General features: G+C 39.8%; 1 protein-coding gene across 1 annotated transcript; it reads right to left on the bottom strand.

Moving 5' to 3' along the window:
* Positions 1-583: 583 nt before the first annotated feature.
* Positions 584-20,252, bottom strand: Vcam1 (vascular cell adhesion molecule 1). The gene is made up of 9 exons (NM_011693.3): positions 19,868-20,252; positions 19,097-19,372; positions 16,519-16,839; positions 14,947-15,213; positions 11,362-11,637; positions 7,787-8,107; positions 6,449-6,715; positions 4,917-5,183; positions 584-1,601 (listed from the first exon to the last, which is right to left on the bottom strand). Exons 1-9 carry the CDS (start codon positions 19,929-19,931, stop codon positions 1,441-1,443), a joined length of 2,220 nt encoding a protein of 739 aa, NP_035823.3. The 5' UTR covers positions 19,932-20,252; the 3' UTR covers positions 584-1,440.
* Between the last annotated feature and the right edge of the window lie 1,919 nt (positions 20,253-22,171).

The following is a 22,171-nucleotide window of genomic DNA, read 5'->3' on the forward strand; positions in this document are numbered from 1 at the left end:
CTCTTCTCTCCCCAATCCAATCCTCCTCCTGTTTCCCTTCAGAAAAAAACCTCATCTCAGAAGGTTTGTCAACCAAACACAACATATCATGTTGCAATAAGACTAAACATCTTCCTTCATATTAAGTCTGGATGAGGCAACCCAGTAGGAGGAAAAGAATCCCAAAGCAGGCACTGTTAGGAGTCCCACAAAAAGGCCATGATACCCAACCATAGCTTGTATGCAGACCACCTAGGTCAGACGCATTGCAGCCTCACTAATTGTTGGTTTAGTCTCTGTGAATCCCCATGAGCCTAGGTTAGTTGATTCTGTGGGTTTTCTTGTGGTGCCCTTGACCCCTCTGGCTCCTACAATCCTCCTCTCTCTCTCTCTTCTGCAAGGTTCGCAAGCTTTGCCTAATGTTTGGCTGTGGGCCTCTGCATCTGTTTCCATCATTTTCTTCATGAAGCCTCTCTGATGATGACTATGCTAGGCTCCTGTCTATGACAAACCACAGTTCTTAATTCATTAAGTTAAGGTGATATGAATAAATTTGTCTATTTTATCATGTTCTCTTGCCGATTTTGATAAAAGTAGTCTGACCATGTTTCGAGTATCTGTATTAGGTTAGCAGTTTGAAGTTTTTACTCTTATAACAATTCCAGAAGAACAAAACAATTAAGGGAGACAATTTACAACAAATGAAACACAACTCTTCCATGTTCAGAAACTTCCACTTTACTATAGTATTTATAAAAGACAAGTCAAATGAAGTCGCATTTAAATCAGGTTAGTCATTACACAAGACCCCAATGAAGAAACAGGTCCCCGTACCGTACAGTACCATGTAGAGAAAATTACTTAGCCATTCTACCATGAATTAGAAAGTAGTACCTGAAAGTCAACCCAGTGACCTCTTTACCGTTTGCCTATAAAAATATAGAACCCTGACTTCTTTTAAAAAACATGAAATCATTGTTAATAAAATTCATAGGAATAAAATTATGTTGAAGAAAATAAAACATAAAAAGGTGACACTGGTTAGCTGCCTAGTCAACATTAACATTAATATTAAACTTTTCTAAGAAGCATTAAGTTACAACAGTCAGTCCAAGCAACACTCTCTGATTACGTTCTGACCTGCATATGGAGTGCTGCTACTCTAAACAACCTCGCGACGGCATAATTTTATTTTACATATATACAGTTTATGTTATTTACATACACATCATGGGACCATTCCAGTCACTTCAACGATGGGGACTTGTCAAGCAGAACTTTTCTGGTTAGCTCCTTGCATTCAGCAAGGGATCAAGCAGCCACTTTGCCTTCTTTACTGAGAAGGGTTCTGGGAAGTCTGAATGCATGGCTTGGTTTGTGGAGGGGGCGGGGCTGTAATAAACAGTATTAAGGATCTGGGTTTTATAAATAATGTCTCTTCTCAAACATTTCAGATGTTAGCTACACTTTGGATTTCTGTGCCTCCACCAGACTGTACGATCCTTTCATGTTAGCTTTTCTTGCAAAATAAACGATCATCCCGATGGCAGGTATTACCAAGGAAGATGCGCAGTAGAGTGCAAGGAGTTCGGGCGAAAAATAGTTCTTGTTATGTTCTTTTCCTGGAAAATAACCAAATGGATGCAATTAATGTCTAGTACAAAAGGAAATAATTTAACCACAGTGTGTGTTTTATGGTAACAGTACAACTAGTTCTTCAAAGAAGAAGCGATAAAAGCTGCACTGAGGACCATCGAGACTCATATAACACATTTTTTTATTTTTTCTGAAATACCCAAATAAGCAGCTCGTGGTTGCAATACTCATGATGGGTACGAAGATGACAGTTTTTTGACTCTGCAAACTTGGGTTTTAAAGGATTGCTTTGGGTGTAAAATGGAAGGGGGAGCACACATTTTAGTGATCTGTTTCATAAGAGTAAGAATCCGAAATAACCCCATGACACTGCTAGCCATGAACAGAAATGCCTAACACATTCAATAAGACAATCTATGCAACACTCAGTGTGGCCACTAAAGTAAAAGGTAGAGCATTCTTGTTGATGGTTGGCTGGCACGCGCTTCTATGCTTTGTTCTGTGTGTCTGAAGCAAAGGCATCTTTATATGATTATTTCCCCCCCAGTATTGACAACCTCTCTTGACTTTACTGATGGTCTTTGGAGATTTCACTTAAGTAAATGTCAGAGTTACTCATAGAGTGCACACTCAAAATCCAACCACCACAATTTCGTATCTCTCTAACAGCTTGTAATTCAATATTTGACCAGTTAAAAAATTTTAAATATTTGCTATTTAATAAATATTTGTTATCTAAATAATATTTAAATAATAGATATTTATTAAATAATAAATTTATAAATTAAGTTTATTATTACATAAATTTAAAAAATATAAATATATTTAAATAATACATACCTATTAAATAATAACTATTTATATAGATAAATATTTGATATTTAATAAATAAAAATTTAAATTTATTTAAATATTTGACCTGTTAAATTTGTTTTCCTCCTCTGACTGCAAACTATATAAAGACAGCTATGTTTATATGAGGTGCTTCACAACTAGCCAGCACTTCAGACACTTCTTGGCACTCTATTTTAATACTATTAAAATATTATTTGAGTACTAATAAACTTTTTTCCTTCTAAATCTTATCATTTTGCCACATAGTCATAAATTTAGTACTGAAAATGGCAAGGTATAAACACTTTAAAATCTTTTAAGAGAACACGTGACAACAGCAACACCTTGAGCAACATCTGAGCTTCATAAAAACATCTCCAGAGAGAATGGCATTCTCCCAAGACTTGCTTCTGGTTTTTATTTGTTTGTTTGTTTACACCCCACAGCACGGCCTCACAGTTCCATTTTACTAAGTGGAAGGCTATGCTGTATCGAGTCCTGGCAGGGATTAGTGATCTGATCTGGGGCACCATTACAATTCCTTCCAGAGCTTTCAAAACACAGAAAGTCATTCAAGTAGAAAGACTTCTTAGCATCATATGAGTGAGTTGTTTCAAATTACTGAAGGATGAAACCGATGCTCCACCTTAAGCATCCTGATAATGTCTTCATTTCTCTGCTTCCTTTCATAGAACTGATGGAAGGGTAATATATTAATGGGGTACTTATAATTGTGGTTACTCATCAATACTGATGTCAAACTAGGAAGAAGTATTTCTATTATTGTTTTCTTTTCAATTTAATTATTATCTTTGTCTTTCCGTTTGTCCCTCAGACATCTGTTGAAAACTCAAAATTGATCCACTTGTTAGGGCAATATTCTAACACATTTTTCCTATTAATTATACAAACTTTGAAAGTTTTAAAGATTCCTGACCATGTGTATTAATAGGATGCATTTAAGCCAAAACCAAACAAGACAATAAGTATAAACATTCAGCTATAAATACAAAGGAAAACTAGTTTAAATTATCCAGTGGAGGGGAAGGTCAACTTTGGATAATTCATATTTGCATAATTCATATGCAATTATTTGAAATCATCTTCATATTGAGAGCATGAATGTCTGGCTGGGTGACTAATATGCTTTCATTGTTCATCTAAAAGATAAATTAAAAGTGGCACATACGTAAGAAAATAATTAAGCAATTAGAAAAGACAATGTGGGAAAAAGCAGTTTTCATGGAGAAACAGTCAAGCACAAACGGGATGACAAAAATCTTCGAAGTGCAAATGCCTGGGGCTTGGCTAAATTAGGGCTAACCAGAGGAAGACATAGCTCAGCCTACGCATAATTGAGATCTCAGTCCATTTCTCCGGAGGCAACACCTTCACACACTGTCTCATATCCAGTTGCATGATGGGAGATACTTCCCCACTCTTTGAATACATGGCAACCCCCTTGGCCAGATCACCTGTTTTCAGAACAATCACCACAGCTAGGTACCTAGAAGTTTGACATTTAATTATGATATTTTCCCTTCCTTTAACATTTCTAAGTAGATATATAAATATTGCTCTGATTTGAAGAGGTGCTATGAAGATAGAAAAAAACATGTATGCTAAGGTTTGTAATCTTGATGAATGTGACTAGTAAAATGTGTATGTTTTCTCACTCATGTTCAGATTTTCTCTACACTGACATGTGATTAGTTAACTCTCACGGTCAATGCCAGACCTCTTCAGAGTCGGCATTCATTAGCGATGTTACTCACTCTACCAGGCTGGATTTCAGCATACAACAGTTCTTTGGTGTGCAGAGGGTCTAAGGCTTACTAGTCAAGGCTAGCATCAATAAAAATTAGCAGGCACTCACAAGAGAGAAGAGGAAAAGTAAGGAGTGCTAATATGTGTCTGGCGGGGCCACTGCCCCTCCCTTCCTCTTCATCAGGTTAAAGTCGGACAATTGGGGCATGGATTTCAAAGGAAGCTCTTGTGAGATCTAGAGATCCTGCTTAGGATCCAGGCTGCTATCCCCAATTAGCATCCTCACAAAAGAGCCATGCAGAAAATATGCAGTTACTCTGTGCTCTGAAAACAGAGCTCTTTCCCAGTGGGGAGCAAGATCTGCCCAGGACTGTTTTTCTGCTGTGCCAGCCCTGATTCCTTAGTTTCCTTTTACCCCAGGGGAAACGTTGTAAAGTATATTGTTAAACTCTTAGCAAATCTAAGACCTCAGAGACCAATGATGAATTGGCAACTTTGGAAAAAAAAAAATGGGAATTCCACATCACCGATGATTAATGGCCACTTCCTGGCTAAATGCTATAGGATAGAACAGCTGTATCTGATTATTTCAAGAAGCATTCAGAAACAAGTGGTCAGCACAGAATTCCAGCTCATTTTACCAGCTCCACCTAACTGTAGAAACTTGTTACTCTCCTTGGAAACTTGGAATAATTTTAAAAATAAATTAAAAAAAAAAAAAGCAAACACAGAAAGCTAACCTTTTACATCAAGTGTTAAACTTCTTAATTGTGAGCCAACTTCAGTCTTAGATTCACACTCGTATATGCCGGCATCCTGCAGCTGTGCCTGGCGGATGGTGTACGAGCCATCCACAGACTTTAATACCATGTCTCCTGTCTTTGCTTTCTTCTTCAGGATTATCCATGTTTCGGGCACATTTCCACAAGTGCAGGAGATAATGACGGTGTCTCCCTCTTTGACACTCTTAGATGGAAAGACTGTAAGCTGTATATCTTTTGGAGAGACTGAAGTGAGAATGAACAGTTAGAGTGTGTGGGGGGAGGGGTACAGCAATCTCTTCCTGACTGAGAACATTGGCAGTCATTGCTAAGCTGTTTGCAATGCTTTCTGCATGAGCTGTAAGGAAGGCAAGCTAAGAAGCTGGGCGTTTGACCAATTCCCAGTAATCATATTGCAAGCAAGAGAAGACATATCTCGGGCTTCTTTTCTAGCCTTAATATGATTCTTTCTTTACCCTGAGGTAGCAGTAGCAACAAATCCCAACATCTACCTTAACAGAATAATTGCAAAAGATGCAGAAGAGTGCTCTCCAAAGAAAGAACATGTGGGGCGGGGCAAGGCAAGTTTATCGCTTCATAATTTTGCCCATGAAACCTTATGGTTTCTGTGTGTCAAACAGAAACTGTTGTGTTTTCTATCTTGGGTCTTTATCTTGGAGAAGGGAGAGCGATACCTAGGTTCAGCCCAGTGGTTCTCAACAGCGGGCTGAGAGGAAACAATTACTGTGACCCTTAAACTCATAGTTCACAAATGGTGCCCTCTTGGGCCTCTAAGCAAGTCCTAGGCAGCTTCTTGGAAGTTGCTCCTGAGTGTCCTGTTCAGGCCAATGTGATGGTTTTCATCCTCAATAACTTCCTACCCTTGTTTCTTCACCAAAACCCCGATTCCCAAGTGTCCCTGAGCTTCCAGCTTGGTTTCTGTAGTGAGCATTTCATTTGCTATGAATAGGATTTTAGGGCAAGCGATTTGGTCTGAAATGAAAATCCAATCCAGGAGCAGTGTAGAACTGCTTTTATAATTAATGAATTAATTTTTAAATTTATTTGTATTTTGCACATAAACGCAGTTTTGAAATAAAGGTTTTTCTTTTTGTGAATTTTTTTTTTTACATGAAGAAAGTAAACCTTTATTGCTATATTTCATATTAGATATTTTCTTCATTTACATTTCAAATGCTATCCCCTTTCCTAGTTTTTGAGGCTTATTTTTATTTTTAAATTATGTTTATTTGTATGTGTCTGTGTGGGTTACACGCATGTGGTACAGTGCCCAAGGAAGCAAGGAGGTGGAATTACGGGCAGTTGTAAGCTTCCCACTGTGAGGCTGTGAACAGAACCGAAGTCATCTTTAAGAGTAGTGGGCACTCATTTTGGCTAGGCCATCTCTCTGGCCCCCAAAGGCTTTCTTTTCAAAGAGAATCTTGATCACCATCAGTAACTCAACAGGAAATGTACTAGCCATAAATAACATAAAGTCACACACTGCTTACCTTGGATAATCAGTTCAACTGATTTTCTGCTAATTCCAGCCTCGTTAATCCCTTCACACACATAAATGCCGGAATCGTCCCTTTTTGTAGACATGAAGGTGAGTGTAGTATTTTCAGAAAGAGGCTGCAGTTCCCCATTATTTAGCTGTCTGCTCCACAGGATTTTGGGAGCTGGTATCCCATCACTTGAGCAGGTCAGGTTCACAGGACTGCCCTCCTCTAGTATAGGAGAGGGGCTGACCCAGATGGTGGTTTCCTTGGGGGCAACTGGAAAGCAACAAACACTTAGCTTGAATCTCTTATGCCCTGAATTCCAAAGAGTCTAGACAATGTTGTAAAAACCAGGCAAAGGACTCTGGGTTAGCATAGTTTATAAATTATGATAACCAGCCCAGGATGTTTCTGTAGGGGAGACACAAGGGGAGTTAGAATACAGATGAAATGTGGATATTTTCAAATGGTGGAAAGTTCTACAGAACTCTCTTCATGTCAGAAGCACAGAGAATCACGTATAGTGTAGTGTTTGGGTGAAATGGTGGATTAGAAGTCTCTGCATGACTCGTGGAGAAGAAACAGGATAAGAATTGGCTCTATTTCCAAGGGAAGAAAGAGAAGAGTATTGGAAACACACACACACCACTAGACAGAGAGTGAGACAGAGAGAAAGAGAGGAGAGAGAGAGAGAGAGAGAGAGAGAGAGAGAGAGAGAGAGAACGAGAGATTGATTGATTGATTGATTGATTGGTTCATGGTATGCATTGCCTAAGCATGGTGCATTAGAATATCCCCTGTGAATAAGAAAAACCCATTTAACTACACTCCTCCCCCCTTGAACCTGGGTTGATCGTTTGATCAATAGAATGTAGATGACGTGGCATGGGGGTGGAGGGATGCTCCTGATATAGATCTTTATGAAGCTACTTTCATCCCCACCTTTCTTAGCTGTGTTCTGGCAAGTAAATCTAGGCTACCTTCCCTGAGGGTGATACCACACTAAGAAACAACAGGTGGGACAATGCACATAAGGCTCAGGCATGTTAAGTGACATGTCTCTGACAAGCCAGCTGCTGGCCTGCCTGAAGATGCTTGAATTGTCCTGAGGATGCATAGCTGGCTGGCTGACCCAGTCCTGAATGCTAATGCATAGAATCATACATAAATAAATAATTTGGTTTGCTTTATGGAGAATGGTTTATTGTAATCACTAGTATCTTGATTCATTGTTCCCCCCTGTTTTCTTCACAGAGGTTTTAATTGGTAACCTTCTGTTAACTATTAACAGGTGAACATAGTAAAGAAATCCATATTCAATTGTATCTGCCCCATGTATGCACTTACCGTTGACATAAAGAGGCTGTACACTCTGCCTCTGTTTGGGTTCAGATTCCATTTCACCACTGTGTAACCTAGCGAGGCAAACAAGAGATTTCCCGGTATCTTCAATGGTGGGGATGAAGGTCGTTTCCAAAATTTTGGTCTCTAGGGACTTTATGCCCATTTCCTCCAAAAAATATTTCTTCATCAGTGTAGTCTCCCCCTTCAGTAATTCAATCTCCAGATGGTCAAAGGGATACACATTAGGGACTGTGCAGTTGACAGTGACAGGTCTCCCATGCACAAGTGGCCCACTCATTTTAATTACTGGATCTTCAGGGAATGCTGCAGATATCAAGCAAAAATAATATTGATATGCAATATTCAAGGGAATATTGAGCCAGATTCTATTAAATGCATAGTTCTCAAAGTGACGGCTTTTGATGAGTTGGGAATAGTATGGTCTCAAGTAGTAAATGACACCATTAAGTATAACTGTACAATTATAATATTTTTGTTGTTGTTTTTTTCGAGACAGGGTTTCTCTGTGTAGCCCTGCCTGTCCTGGAACTCCCTCTGTAGACCAGGCTGGCCTCGAACTCAGAAATCTGCCTGCCTCTGCCTCCTGAGTGCTGGGTCTAAAGGTGTGTGCCACCACGCCTGGCTTATTAATCATAAGTAACAGAAACAAAATACTTAGCATTTTAAGTCAAGGAGAAATAAATGCTTGTACTCCCTATTTTTCTCTTCTAACAATGCCACCTTGCCTATTGTGTTCTAAAGTCACAGTGGCTTTGGCCATCTTATTAACCATATAGTTTAAATATTTTAAATATTTGTCATATATATATATTGACTATTAAATATAAACTAATTCCCCTCAGCCTTTATTATCTCCTTCTTCTGAGCAGCCTGATAAAAATGGTTATTATGTAACTTGTTTCATAGCTAGAAAAAGGAACTTACAGGGACAAATAAGACTTTTCATAATAGATCAGATCTAGTCAAAGTCTGTCCTCCAACCTACGAGCCTTGGCTATACAGTTTGTTCAATATCAAAAGAGCTTCACTGACTTTCTTAAATTAGTTTGTTTATCAAAATCTGAATGGTTTGTTTTATGATTAAACTTAGGCAAGAAGTTTTAAATACTTTCCACGTTTTTTAAAGACAGGGGCTCACTTTTTAAACTTGGTTGACCTGGAAGTATTTATGTAGACCAGACTGGCCTCAAACTCATGGAGATCTGCAGACCTCTGCCTCCTGATAAGGTAAATCCTGTAATTAACAAATGAACTGACAGCCAGGCCTGGTGGTGCACACCTTTGATCCCAGCACTCAGGAGGCAGAGACAGGTGGATCTCTGAGTTCAAGGCCAGCCTGGTCTACAGACTGAGTTCTAGGGAAGCTAGGACTACACAGGTAAAACTTATCTCAAAAAAGAAAGAAAGAAAAGAAATGACTTAATACTGTATGTTTTCTCACATGTGTGGAACCTAAGTTTAACATTTAAATTACATACATTTATACATCGATGTGTACGTGCTTGCAGGTCTTAGAACTAAAAGAAGATCAGGAGAGGAGATGTCATCTTAAGGGATGTGGGAATTAGCAATGGTACAAGAACATAGTCAATAGGAAAGAAGAGGAAGCTGTCTGGGGGCAGGGAGGGAAGCAGGTAGAGAGGAAACAGGCACAAGAGGGCAATGGAACATAGGAACAGATGAGAAGAAAGCATAATGACACCAACATCTGATAGTGTGACAATCAAGGCATGTCTTCCTATGCTAACTTTAACCACAAGAAAGTGCTATTCAATCATATTATTTAAAGTCTGAGTACATATTCTCTCATCTGTCTATATAGCAGTTATGATACACTCTATGTACATTAACAAAAATGACATGTCATACAAAACAAAACATAACCCTGAAAACCAAAACTAAACTTTGTTTTCATTCTTTCCTTAAGTAAAAGCTGTTAAAGTGGTGGATTTTCAACCCTGGCACACTGCAATAGCTGTCATGCTGTTGGGAATGTGCCTAGACCAGCAGATCCTGGAGCCTGGGTAACATGATCGACCATAAAGTTTACACTCCTTTTGAGAGATTTAAATCTCTTAACGGGTACAGTCTTATTCTGAACAAAATCCTGAAGATTAACACAAGTTTGGGCAGGCCTGTAGATGGAAACGCTTTACAATATGTTCTCTGGAATTGGGTGAATACTGGGCAGCACCACCCTCTGCATAAAAAAAAATAACTTCACAGTCACGTGGTCACGGTCAGTCACGTGGTCACAATGACGTTCTTTCCACATTCAGAGTAGACTGAGGGATTCCAGCAGTTCATAGAGACTTAGAGTTGAAAAGAATTTCTATTAAGGTGATAAAAATGGAGGGGACAAGAAAACACGTGCCACTTGTTCACTGGGTAAATCAGCTGAAAAGTTGGCGCTTGTTTCTGCCTCGGCTCCGCGTACCGACCGCCTCACACTCAGACTAAGGAAAACCTGTCTTTTTCTGTGTGTTTCTGGCACTCTGCTGTTTCCCATTGTCCCCCACCCCCGAATCCTGCAGATCAGCTCCTCAAATCTGCCTTAAAACGGCTGACTTCTTTTCCCATTTCTCTCTTCCCCTGCTACCTTCCTCTCAACCCCACGACCCTTTGTTCTTTCTTTTATAAAAGAAAAATCAATAATGTCTAACATATATTTAATTAAAAACAATATATTTATCATACATACTATATTAAATATCGACTCTTTTATATATAGTAATATATAGTATTATATGCATACAATAAAAAGAAGCATAACTAGTTGGGGAGAGAAAGGGGACAGTGGGTGGAAGGAGAAGGGATAAGACACAGATGAGGGAGAATAGTAAGAAAGCACAATTGCCCATTATTTTCCATTCTATTAAAAAATAATAAATACTGTACACAGTAAAGCTATCTTCCAAAAATGAAGGAGAAATGAAGATTTTGAGTGGTAATAAAAATAAAAAACAACAAACAAACAAACAAACAAACAAAAACTCAGGCTAGCAGCCTGGGGATATAGCTCTAGCGCAGAGCACTTGCCACGCATGCGCAGAGTCTTTGATTCCATCTGTACCATCTCAAAAAAAAAAAAAAATGAAATGAAGTAAAAAAGGCAGACCTGGGCCTCACTCACAATTTGAATAGCTGAGGCAGTCACCCCTCCCCTTCTAATTTTCTGAATGGGCACAGCTCCTCGGCCGCTCTCACCGCTCTCACTGGCTACCTCCATATACCCAATGTAGGTGTGGAAGGGGAGAGAAGCAAAGCACGGAGCAAGGTCAAGCACTTGCATGAGGCAGAGAGTGGGACCAGTCACGCACTGTGTGCATGCCATAAACATATGTCATATATACTGAAGAGCTGGGCCAACTGTATTGCATCAAACCACATTCAGAGATCTAAGGATGATTTACAATGCCAAATCTCTCTCTACATAAATGGATATCATTACAGATCCACATTCTTTTTCTTTCCCAAAAAAAAAAAAAAAAAAAAAAAAAAAAAAGCTAGAGGAAACAGAAATAATCGTAGAGTCACCAGTTTCCACAAGCACTTACAGTAGACCTCCACCTGGGTTCTCTTTTCCAGTGTCCTTTGCAGACAGGTCACAGCGCACAGGTAAGAGTGTTCATCCTCAAAACCCACAGAGCTCAACACAAGCGTGGATTTGGCCCCCTCATTCCTTACCACCCCATTGAGGGGACTGTCTGTCTGGGTTCTCCAAGAAAAAGAAGGGGAGTCACAGCCAATAGCAGCACACGTCAGAACAACCGAATCCCCAACTTGTGCAGCCACCTGAGATCCGGGGGAGATGTCAACAATAAATGGTTTCTCTGGAGGAGAAGAAAAGGAGAAAGGACCGCATGACTTACGGATAAGATTCTTTTCCTATTGTGTCATATCCCCATATTCAATGTTTATCTTTCTTGATCTCTCTTCAGCTACTCTCTGTGCCAAGAAGAAATAACTCCTTTCCATCTTGGAGCCATTAGGAGGAAGACCACATCTTTTAAGAGTTAAACCCATGCTGTTCTGTTGAATCAGGCTATCAGAACAAGTGTAGATAGCAATTTGTAAAGAATGTGGTTGGCATCTTTTCAGGGAGATAACCCACCCTCTGCTCTACACAGTCCATCAAGTCACTATGATGGTGCAAGACCTCAAATCATCCCAGGGTTTCTGTGTGTCAAATACCGCAATTCAGTCTCATATGCGTGCATTATCTCACTCAATTCCCAGAACAATTTGTTAGCTGGGACTATTGTTTCTTTTCTACTTTCCCATTCTTCTGCTCACAGGAGAATGTGTTTTCCCATTCTGTTCCTCCATCTCCTCATCCTATCTCTTCTTTAAGACATTTAGACTCAGAAATACTAAATGGCTTAAACTAAATTTGCAAGTGGAAGAACTGAAACTTGATGTGAGATAGGTCTGACTCGAGATCCAACCTTTTCTGTTTCTAGAAAACTAAATCAAGTCATCCTCGCACAGAGGTAAAATGAAATCTAAAAGAGTTACAGGGAAACTACACTAAAATGTCCTCTAATTATCAAGCATTCTCCCATGAATCCTCCTTGTTATTTAGCTTCATTGGGCCTGTGGATTGTAGTATGGGTATCCTGTACTTTATGGCTAATATTTACGGATAAGTGAGTACATACTCCGCACAACCATCAACCAAAGAACATACAAAGGCTGGACCTAGGCCCCCCACACATATGTAGCAGATATGCAGCTTGGTATTCATTTGGGTCCCCCAACAACTGGAGCAGGGGCTAGCCCTGACTCTGTTGCCTGCCTGTGGAACTTATTCCCCTGACTGGGGTGACTTGTCTGGCTTCAGAGGGAGAAGATGTGCTCAGTCTTGCAGTGACTTGATGTGCCAGTGTGGGTTGGTACCCAGGGGTCTCTTCCTTATCAGAAGAGAAGGGAAGGAAGATGCAGGGAGGAGCTATGTGAGGGTGACAGAGAAGAGTGTGGTGGTCTGCGATTGGGATGGAAAGTGAAAAAATAAAGTAATTAATGAGAAAAAAGAACTATTCACATGTATCTATATATTGAGGGTTCAATATAAAGTAGTATCTTTGACAATCATACAGAATCATACTGTAGACAAAATAAAGATGACATTAAGGTGACATCAAATATGTTTGATGCATTATCAAAATACTTTATAGTCATTCAGGGTTGAAAGCTGAGTGATCAGGACTAACATTCAAGTGTCCAAAGTGTTCTCTAGCTTCCAGACACTCAGACTCGGATGAAATGACATATTTTGAGAGAAAGAATTCTAAAGTTTGTTGTTGTTCCTCTGAATTCCTGGGAGTGGCTAGACAACTCTGCAAGTGACAAATGAATCCCCAAAGAACGTCACTAGAGTGTTCTAGCAAGCTGTAGACAGGCAGAAATCTCAGCATACAATTCTCCAGTTTGCAAGGTTCTTTTCTGTACCAGGAAAAGTTGCCGTTCTCATTTTAGTTTGCATAATTGCGGTATTGTAGCATTTTTCCAAAGAAGATGTCCTCAAATTATCTCCAAATACATTAATATGCTATTATATTTTCAAAGATATTATTCAACACAGTGGCTAAGTTGTCCAAGTTCCGCCTATGCTACTGTGAGAACAGGGAACTTAGTAGGAGATTCACTTCCTGTCTGTAAAGAGACTGGCATCTACCACTGTGTATGCTTGAAGCTACTGGACAGAAGCTCTTGAAAGTCGCTGAAATGCCCTTCTAACTTCAGCATGTAAGGTTGATAGCTCACATGATACCACCCCTTCCTGTGCCCAGAATGAATTTTTCCCCCATTTGAAACAGGGCCAATCATTTCAGAATGCAACCACCTCAGGACAGACAGCAAGCTTTCCACACATTCAGCTTTCTAGTATCTTCTCTGATCATTTGAGAACAGCAGCCACCCACCTGAATTAAGTAACTGATGGTGTTTGAATTCTACTTTCTTAACCATTTAAACTTAAAATCCATGTTTTCATAGGTTAGAAAAGAATGTGTTCTCCATATTTACAGTTCATGTTTTCATTCGGCAAATATTTACTAAACACTTACTGTGTGTCAGGTACTATACTAGCCAGCCATAAATCCATTCAAAGGCACAAATGCAAACACAGAGAGTTCCTGAGTTTCTGAGTTTAGGAACCTTGTAGTTAATGGACAAATTCAAAGGCATACTTTTTTTTGTGCTCTTACTGAAGTATATACTTTGATTTATTCATTCCACATTGTATAAATATACCACATATCACACCATACCCAATGTATGCATGCAGTTTTGATTGGTCAATAATTTTTAAAAATAGAGAAAATTAGCTACAATTGAAAAGGCATAGGATTTTAAATTAAGAACAGCATATAAATGAAAGAAAGAACCATTTGACCCCATGCAAATGATGAATTATATTGCGTCTGAGTTTTTCAGCTTCCTCACAGAGCAAGATAAAGACAGAGATAACATATGAAGTAGAAACTCTTGGCAAACATTAGGTGTACAGTCAATTGATGGCCATTAGTAATCTGAGACTTCATTCTCCCATCTGTAAAATGGATAGAAAATGCCCCTTAGTTATTTCTTAGAGGCTGTAGATAGCTTATATAAAATGCCAGAAATACAGCTGATGTTTGAGGATGGTTGTTGTTTAAGAAAATCTTGCAAAATCCCAAATGAAAAATTATAGACTTAGGTAACGGTAAGACGGTTGGTTGGAAAGGAAGTTAGGTCATAGGAAATCATCTTGAAGCAGAGTGGTCAAGATTAAGTAATTTTGAACAGGAGCATATATTCAGTCAAAACAAGTATGTGGCAGTGGAATTCCTGAGTATGTGCAATGAGAAGAGCAGGTGAAGTAACATGAGAATGCCAGTATCCACAGGGCAGGAGAGGCAGACCACGCCATGAAATAAAACAACAGCAAAATGACAAGAGCTAGTAAAGGACAAGTGTGGAGGTGCTGGAGAAAGAAATCCCAGGACAGATGAGGAGGATATGTACATCTGTGTGCTGTGTGCTGAAGCACATGACTTTCAGATGCGCCATCATGCAAAGCTACAGAAGGCATGTCACCATTGGCATTGAGCTGCTATGGCTCAATCCCCAACAATGGCACCTCTTCACCTTCTACTCACCTTGAACAACTAATTCCACTTCTGCTTTGTCTCTCCCAATCAGATTAACTCCTTCACACACATAGACTCCAGAGTCTTCCATCCTCATAGCAATTAAGGTGAGGGTGGCATTTCCTGAGAGAAGCTGGAGAACTTCATTATCTAACTTCCTGCCCCAGAAAATCTCAGGAGCTGGTAGACCCTCGCTGGAACAGGTCATTGTCACAGCACCACCCTCTTGAAGCCTTGTGGAGGGATGTACAGAGATCGTTGTATTCCTGGGAGAGACTGAAAGGCAGAGCATAGGAAGAGCCATTATCATAAAGAACCATCTCCATCCAATGGGGATGATGTCATTCTCTTGTAGACTGTATTCTTGTGCCTCCACAGATTTGGCAAAACTGCTCTGCCAAGTTGGAGTTAAGAATCACCGAGTCATTACGAAATTAGACTGGCTACTTTCTAACCAGTAAATTACAGTTTTTGATCTTTAATATTTTCAGGGAGCCCCAGATAGGTAGAAATTAAAAGAAGCCCTTAAAATTAAGGGAAGTTAAGGAAATCCCTTTTGTGTTTCAGCCTCTTAACAACTGAAATCCTATAGAGGAATATTTGCCATCCAGGTCAGCTTCAGCACTTTACGGAGGGAGACAATCTACCCAGGCCCAACCAATTGGCTTTTATTGTCATTAATTATTGAAAAATTCTCTTATTTAACTGAAATTTTCTTGGAATATGGTGGTCATAGTCTAGCATTCTGTTCTTCCAGATAAATGAGTAATAATCTTTTATCACACAACTGACTTTCAGTGACTTAACTATGCTCTCAACGTGCTGTATTCTGTGAGGAGAAATATCTTCCATCTTGATTGTTTTCTCAAAAGGTTGTTGAAAGCGTCTTCTATCTAATTGTGCTTTGGGTAAATAAGATTGTAGTTGACATCAACTCTTTTGAATATAGGGCTCTGAGTGGAACACAGCATTTCAGTTTTAACAAAGTACAATGAGTTCCATGCGACATAGTCCAGTATAGGAACAGACAGGAGCTTCACATCTACCACAGGAGGAGCTAGGAGCCAGAAGACAAACTCTACACCTTCCCACTTACTGCATGTGAGCATCCTCTTGTACGTACACACACACACACACACACTCACACACACACACACACACACAGAGAGAGAGAGAGAGAGAGAGAGAGAGAGAGAATAAGAAATCATTTTTTTATTGTTTAATCTGAGAAATCAATGTTTCAAGGCTTATTATAAAATGTTATAAAACATTGTATCATTTGAGCCTATTCCCTCTTGTTAAAGCAGAAGTCAGTGTTATAATGATTCCTCCTGGATAGTCAGGAAAATAGAGGAATTAAACAACCCTAAAGTCTCTCAGCTAACAAGGGGAGATGACACTCAAGTGCTCTAAACCTAAAATCCGGTGTCCTGTTCTTTTAATATCATATCCTGGATAAATAATGCAGTAAAACATATTTCTTGTTAATCTACTCGTTAACATTTATTGTAACAATAAATAACATAATGCATGTCCAAGACCAAACTCCCACAGACCAGAGATCACTGAGCAAGTACTTACTGTAGACTTGTAGTTCTTTGACAGTCTCCCTTTCTTTGAGTGTAGAATCAATTTGGTCAATGTGTAATTTAGCTCGGCAAACAAGAGCTTTTCCAATATCCTCAATGACGGGAGTAAAGGTTACTTCCAAACTCTTGGTTTCTAGAGACTTTGTCATCTCTTCTGAAGAAAACTCCTGTCTGTTCATGAGCTGGTCACCCTTGAACAGATCAATCTCCAGCCTGTAAACTGGGTAAATGTCTGGAGCCAAACACTTGACCGTGACCGGCTTCCCAACCTCCAGGGGGCCACTGAATTGAATCTCTGGATCCTTGGGGAAAGCTGTAAAGCCAAACAAATGCACAAGTAGGCTTTTGGCTTCTGTTGAGAACACCTCTGACTGTTTCAACACAACGGGGATCCTAACAAATGTTTTTGTTAATACTAGGCTTAATTCAGCAAAGCTAATTGGTTTAAGTAGCTAGTCATGGTTTGTGGCGAACACAGGAAGCACTTTTTAGAGGCCATTTCAATTTTAATTCTGTGACTGTTAAAGAGTATGTGTTGTTAAAGAAAAGAAAAGGGAAAGCCTAATATATATTAAAACTGATCTATATATGTAACATAAAGAAGTTTGCTCTCTTCTAACTATGACCTTGGATGATGGAGACCACATTTCACAGATACGGAAGCTTGGCTGTAGTGTGACTGCAGAACCAGCCTTGGTCACGCAGCCAGTCCATGGTGAGGCTGGGAACAAAGCTCACGCTTTCTGTCACTCACTCTGCACTGAGATTCCAGTGACGCCTCACACCCCATTCTCTACTCTTAGTGCAGATACAGTTCCACATTCCATTTGAGAAGCCCAGGAGGGCTCAGAGCGATATCACAAAGAAGTGTTACTATGTAAGGTTGCCTTCAGAAGAAGGAGAATGACTCTTAATGGGCTGGCTTCTGAAAATGAGACCTCTGGCAAGAACTCGTCCACCAGAAAGACATTCCTATGCAATCTCCCCAGACTGGGCCTATTCCCCTAAAAGCCTGACTCAGTGTTCTAATCTGCATTTTACTGAACCCAGCAGGGCAACAGAACACACGCCTGCCCTGCCCACTCCACACATGTACACAAGGTTTAATCCTTCTTATTACATCTGTCCTGATGGGAGCTCATTGGTGTCCCAGCTCCACAGAATATTACAATCAAACATGGAATGGAGACTGAACTGTTAAAATCAACAAGAAACAAGCATTCTTGCAGGGGGTTGTGGGGCGAGAGCAGAGAATATAATTGAATCCAGAAAGCTCCTCACTTCTCTTTTTTAACTCTCCAACTGAATAGAACGTGTGAGCACAGGGTGAAGGAGCTAGAAATGCTTTATTATCTAAAAACATAGTATTTTAAATTTCCCCTCTGATTATTTATGTCCATCACACTCTTCAGGAAATGTGCCTAGAATCCACACAGTTTAATGACAGGTAATATAAGAACTCGCTACTCTTTCCTGGTATTTATATAACAGGACCTTCCAAGGAGCTCAGAAGGCTGCCTAGACATAAACTATGCATGCAGAGCCAGCATAATTGAAAGCAGCCGTCCAGGCTCAGCTGCTTGGGAAGCCCAGCTTCAGGAGGGGCTTGCTGAAATTTCAATTAAGGTTCATTGGCAAAGTTGGGCTGGAGCACAGTAGGAAGGTACCAAGGTGATTAAAAGATGAATCAAACAAGATGCTCATGAAGAAATGCCTTATGGGAGTCTCATTTCTTTCTTTCTTTCTTTCTTTCTTTCTTTCTTTCTTTCTTTCTTTCTCTCTCTCTCTCTCTCTCTCTCTCTCTCTCTCTCTCTCTCTCTCTCTCTCTCTCTCTCTCTCTCTCTCTCTCTCTCTCTTTCTTCTTTTTGGAAAGCAACACCATCAGTAACCAAAGAAAAATGATTCCTATAGGGCCCATTTCCCCCCACCTCTCCTTGGTAGTTTCATTTGCCGATTTGAGGATGATAGTAGGATGCATTTTGGGTAGGCTAGGGTAATATGGGTACCTGCACATATGCCTGAGACAGATCTAACTTATTAAACAAAAACTCTCTGAGATATAAAAGCAAAGCTCTCTGGCAGCAACAACAAAACCTCCCAAATTTATCTGCATCAAATGACTGAAATGTTAATAGATGTTTTAATTATGTCTATGCAGAAGGTTTGCATACTCTCAGAGTTCCCGAGCCTACAAGCAGATCCCAGAAAGAAGGAACTCATCAATCCTTTGGATACATTAATACATGAACGTGTAGAAATACCCCCAAATGGAAGATTAGAGGGGAAAAAACTAACTAATAGAACCAGGGGGAGGTTCACACTGCGCTAAGAACTGGAGCCAAGAAGGTGTGAGTCTCTTTTACATGGGCACCATTTTTTTGGCAAACAAGGACACAGGGGTTAAAATTTAGTTTCCTGTTCTTAACTAGCTTCTTCTTTCTCTGGCTTTATTGAAATTGTGCATTTGCTAGCTAAAAATCTAGATACTCTTTAAAAGTCTCTGTTTAATATATCGTTAATTTTTTTTCAAACAAAATCAAGAGAAAGCAAAAGCTCCTTCCTTCACTTACAGTAGATGTCCACGTGGATACTTCGTTCCAGCTTCCCAGAGCCACATGTTGCTGTGCACAGGTAAGAGTGTTCATTCTCAAAACTGACAGGCTCCATGGTCAGAACGGACTTGGACCCCTCCGTCCTCACCTTCGCGTTTAGTGGGCTGTCTATCTGGGTTCTCCATGAGAACAATGGTGACTCGCAGCCCGTAGTGCTGCAAGTGAGGGCCATGGAGTCACCGATTTGAGCAATCGTTTTGTATTCAGGGGAGATCTCGATTTTAAAAGCTTGAGCTGAAAAGAGAGAGAGAGAGAGAGAGAGAGAGAGAGAGAGAGAGAGAGAGAGAGAGAACAAGTTTACCATGGTCTGCCCCATACTGTGTCCTTTTTCTCTTGCGCAGCAATACAGTGTCCAAAGCACAGCTGGGATGATCTACTTTTTAAACTGTCTCAGACTAATAGCACAAGACAGACCCAAAGCCCTGAAGTTGCTCTTGAGGAAGGTGCTGGAATCGTCACCGCGAAGAAGAATGCTCAGTTCTGACTTTGAAGCCCATTGCACAAAGTTTTTTTTTTTTTTTTTTTTTTTTTTTTTGTCACTTTCTAAGCTTGATTTCATTGTCGAATACAGGAAACTAAAGAGATAGACCCACTACCGATATAATCCAAATTACTCATTTGACAGTGGAAAGAAAATCCGTCCCCAGCTCTGTCAGAATACTGGCTCTTATAGCAAAGCTCTGTAGTACACCAGAAGCTGTAGATGTGTGAAATAGGTCAGGAACTTACAGACTGCAAACAGTATCCAAAGTACCGTTGAGGCTCCCAAGACCGCGACCATCTTCACAGGCATTTCAAGTCTCTGCTTCAAAGCCTTCTTTGTGCCCCACGTGAAAAGTGTCTGGGAAAAGTGTTCAGCCTCCAAAGCCAGCCGGGCTGGTGTGAGTGAAATAGAAAGTCTGCTCTTTATAAAGGGTCTTGCTAGAGAGGCGGAGGGAAATCCCTTCAAGGGGAAACCCAGAGCCAGGGAAAAAGTTTAACTGACAGCCAGCCAAGTCCCCACGTTAACCCCTTCAGCTGCTTTCTGGGCTGAAGTCATTCTGAGTCCTGGGAAACACGACACTTCCAAGTATATAAATCTCTGGCTTTTCCTGACCTTCAGCTCCGAAAGGGCTATCTCTCCTGAAAAGATGATTGCAAAATGAAACTGCCAACAGTGTGTGTGTGTGTGTGTGTGTGTGTGTGTGTGTGTGTGTGACAGCAAAGACAGAGATCACTCAGTAAATAACCACTGACTTTTCTTCATTAAGAAATGCATTTGCAATTTAAAAAATAAAAATTGTTCTCTTTCAACAAAAAAAGGAAAATATCCTTTATTTGTTTTTATTGACCCATTATCATGAGTCACTCTTTTAGAATGTGAGTCAGTAGTTCTTATTTTTATACTCTTTTATTCATAAGTGAATTTTTGACAAAAAAAAAACCTCCCTGAAATAACTTTCTGAAGTAGTAAATGAAAGGACGTTGATGCAGAATGAAGGGAATTATCTTTTCTTTTGTTTGACAATGCCCCAGCCCTTTGACCCATTGCTGGATGACAGGAAGTCTTTTGCAGACTTGAACGCTAAAAAATGGGATCTGTCTGCTAAATTTTTGTGGTGGATTTCTTTGGCTGCATTATTTAGCCACAAGTCCAATTGAATATGTAAACAGATTAGCTTTAGGAGATGAATTGACAACCATTTTTTTATTATTATTTTCTACTCCCAGTGAAATGACTTTTTGAAAGACTCAATTAAGTGTCTTAAATGCCTCTGTAGGTCTTACACATGCATAGCCCATGTCCTTGCAAAATGCTTGCCCATCAGAAAGAAACCGGAATAGCCACTTCCTTGTATTATACACATGTGGGTTTACCTCCCACATGGCATTATCAGTTCCCTGCATGGCCAGGACTAGTTCTTATTCATAGTTGTTTCTATTCCATATATATATATATATATATATATATATATATATATATATATATATATATAATGGTTTTATATATAACGACTATAAAACCTGCAGCATCTTCTAGATGTTTAAAATCTAGAAGAGAAACGTTCAAAATACTGAATGTAGTTCATAAGTGCCACGTGAGAGAAAAAAATAATTCCACAAGAAAGGTATAGTTCCCAGACATCTGGGCACATGTAAAATTAACAGTATCATGTCATTGGACAAAGGCTATCAGTGAGACCCACAGTCGCCAACTGCTCCAACCTGGCAGGAGAGACTTCTGAATTCCCTCTTGAGAATACATGTGGCTCCCACTGAGAGGCAAGTATAAAAGGGAAGTTGAGGGATATATTTTAGGGCTATGACGACATATCCAGGGATCGATGACATTAGCTGCCATGTCATCTAGAGGACCTCAACAATGTCATGTCATAAAAGGAGAGTATAGACTACCCCCTACTGATTCTCACCTTCTCCATAGATCAAAGGCATGTAAGAAAATGTTAATCCATGTCTTTGACACTTAAAAATAAATAACTACTTGGATCATGCAGACTCATCTTATTTGGTATCAGTTCTCACCCAAGTGAGTGGAGAAATAATTCCTATCAGGAAAGGAGAATAGTACATACAACAGAGGAAGTGAAAAAAAAAACTATTTGGTGGATTCCACAAGGTCAAATCCTTCCTCGTTTAAGAACCACTACTCTAACATATAGCTAAAGAACTCTCCGTGGCTATGTAGATCTTTTATAGCAGCTTCATTAGAGACCCAAGAGCCTGAAGTTTGAAGTTGGATCAGTTGTTTTTGAAGCAAATACTGAGGACCAAGATTAAGCCAGTCCTAATTCTGCAGTCCTTATATGGTTAATCATCATGATTTTCCTATGGCCGTTCCTTCACCAAACATCACGTCTGTGTCTCAGATGTAAAATACAAAAAGTAAAGGGAAAGGACTCAAAGGCATGGAGCCTGCCTTCTTTGAAGGAGCTTCCCAAGAAGTTGGGGGGGGGTGTGGGGGCTTTCACTGATGTCTCACTGAAAAGGCCAATGCCCCATGTCAATCAAGATTCTGTCGGTAAAGCAGGGCAG

This window comes from Mus musculus, chromosome 3 (assembly GCF_000001635.26).
Source record: "Mus musculus strain C57BL/6J chromosome 3, GRCm38.p6 C57BL/6J".
In the NCBI taxonomy this organism is placed as follows: Eukaryota; Metazoa; Chordata; class Mammalia; order Rodentia; family Muridae; genus Mus; species Mus musculus.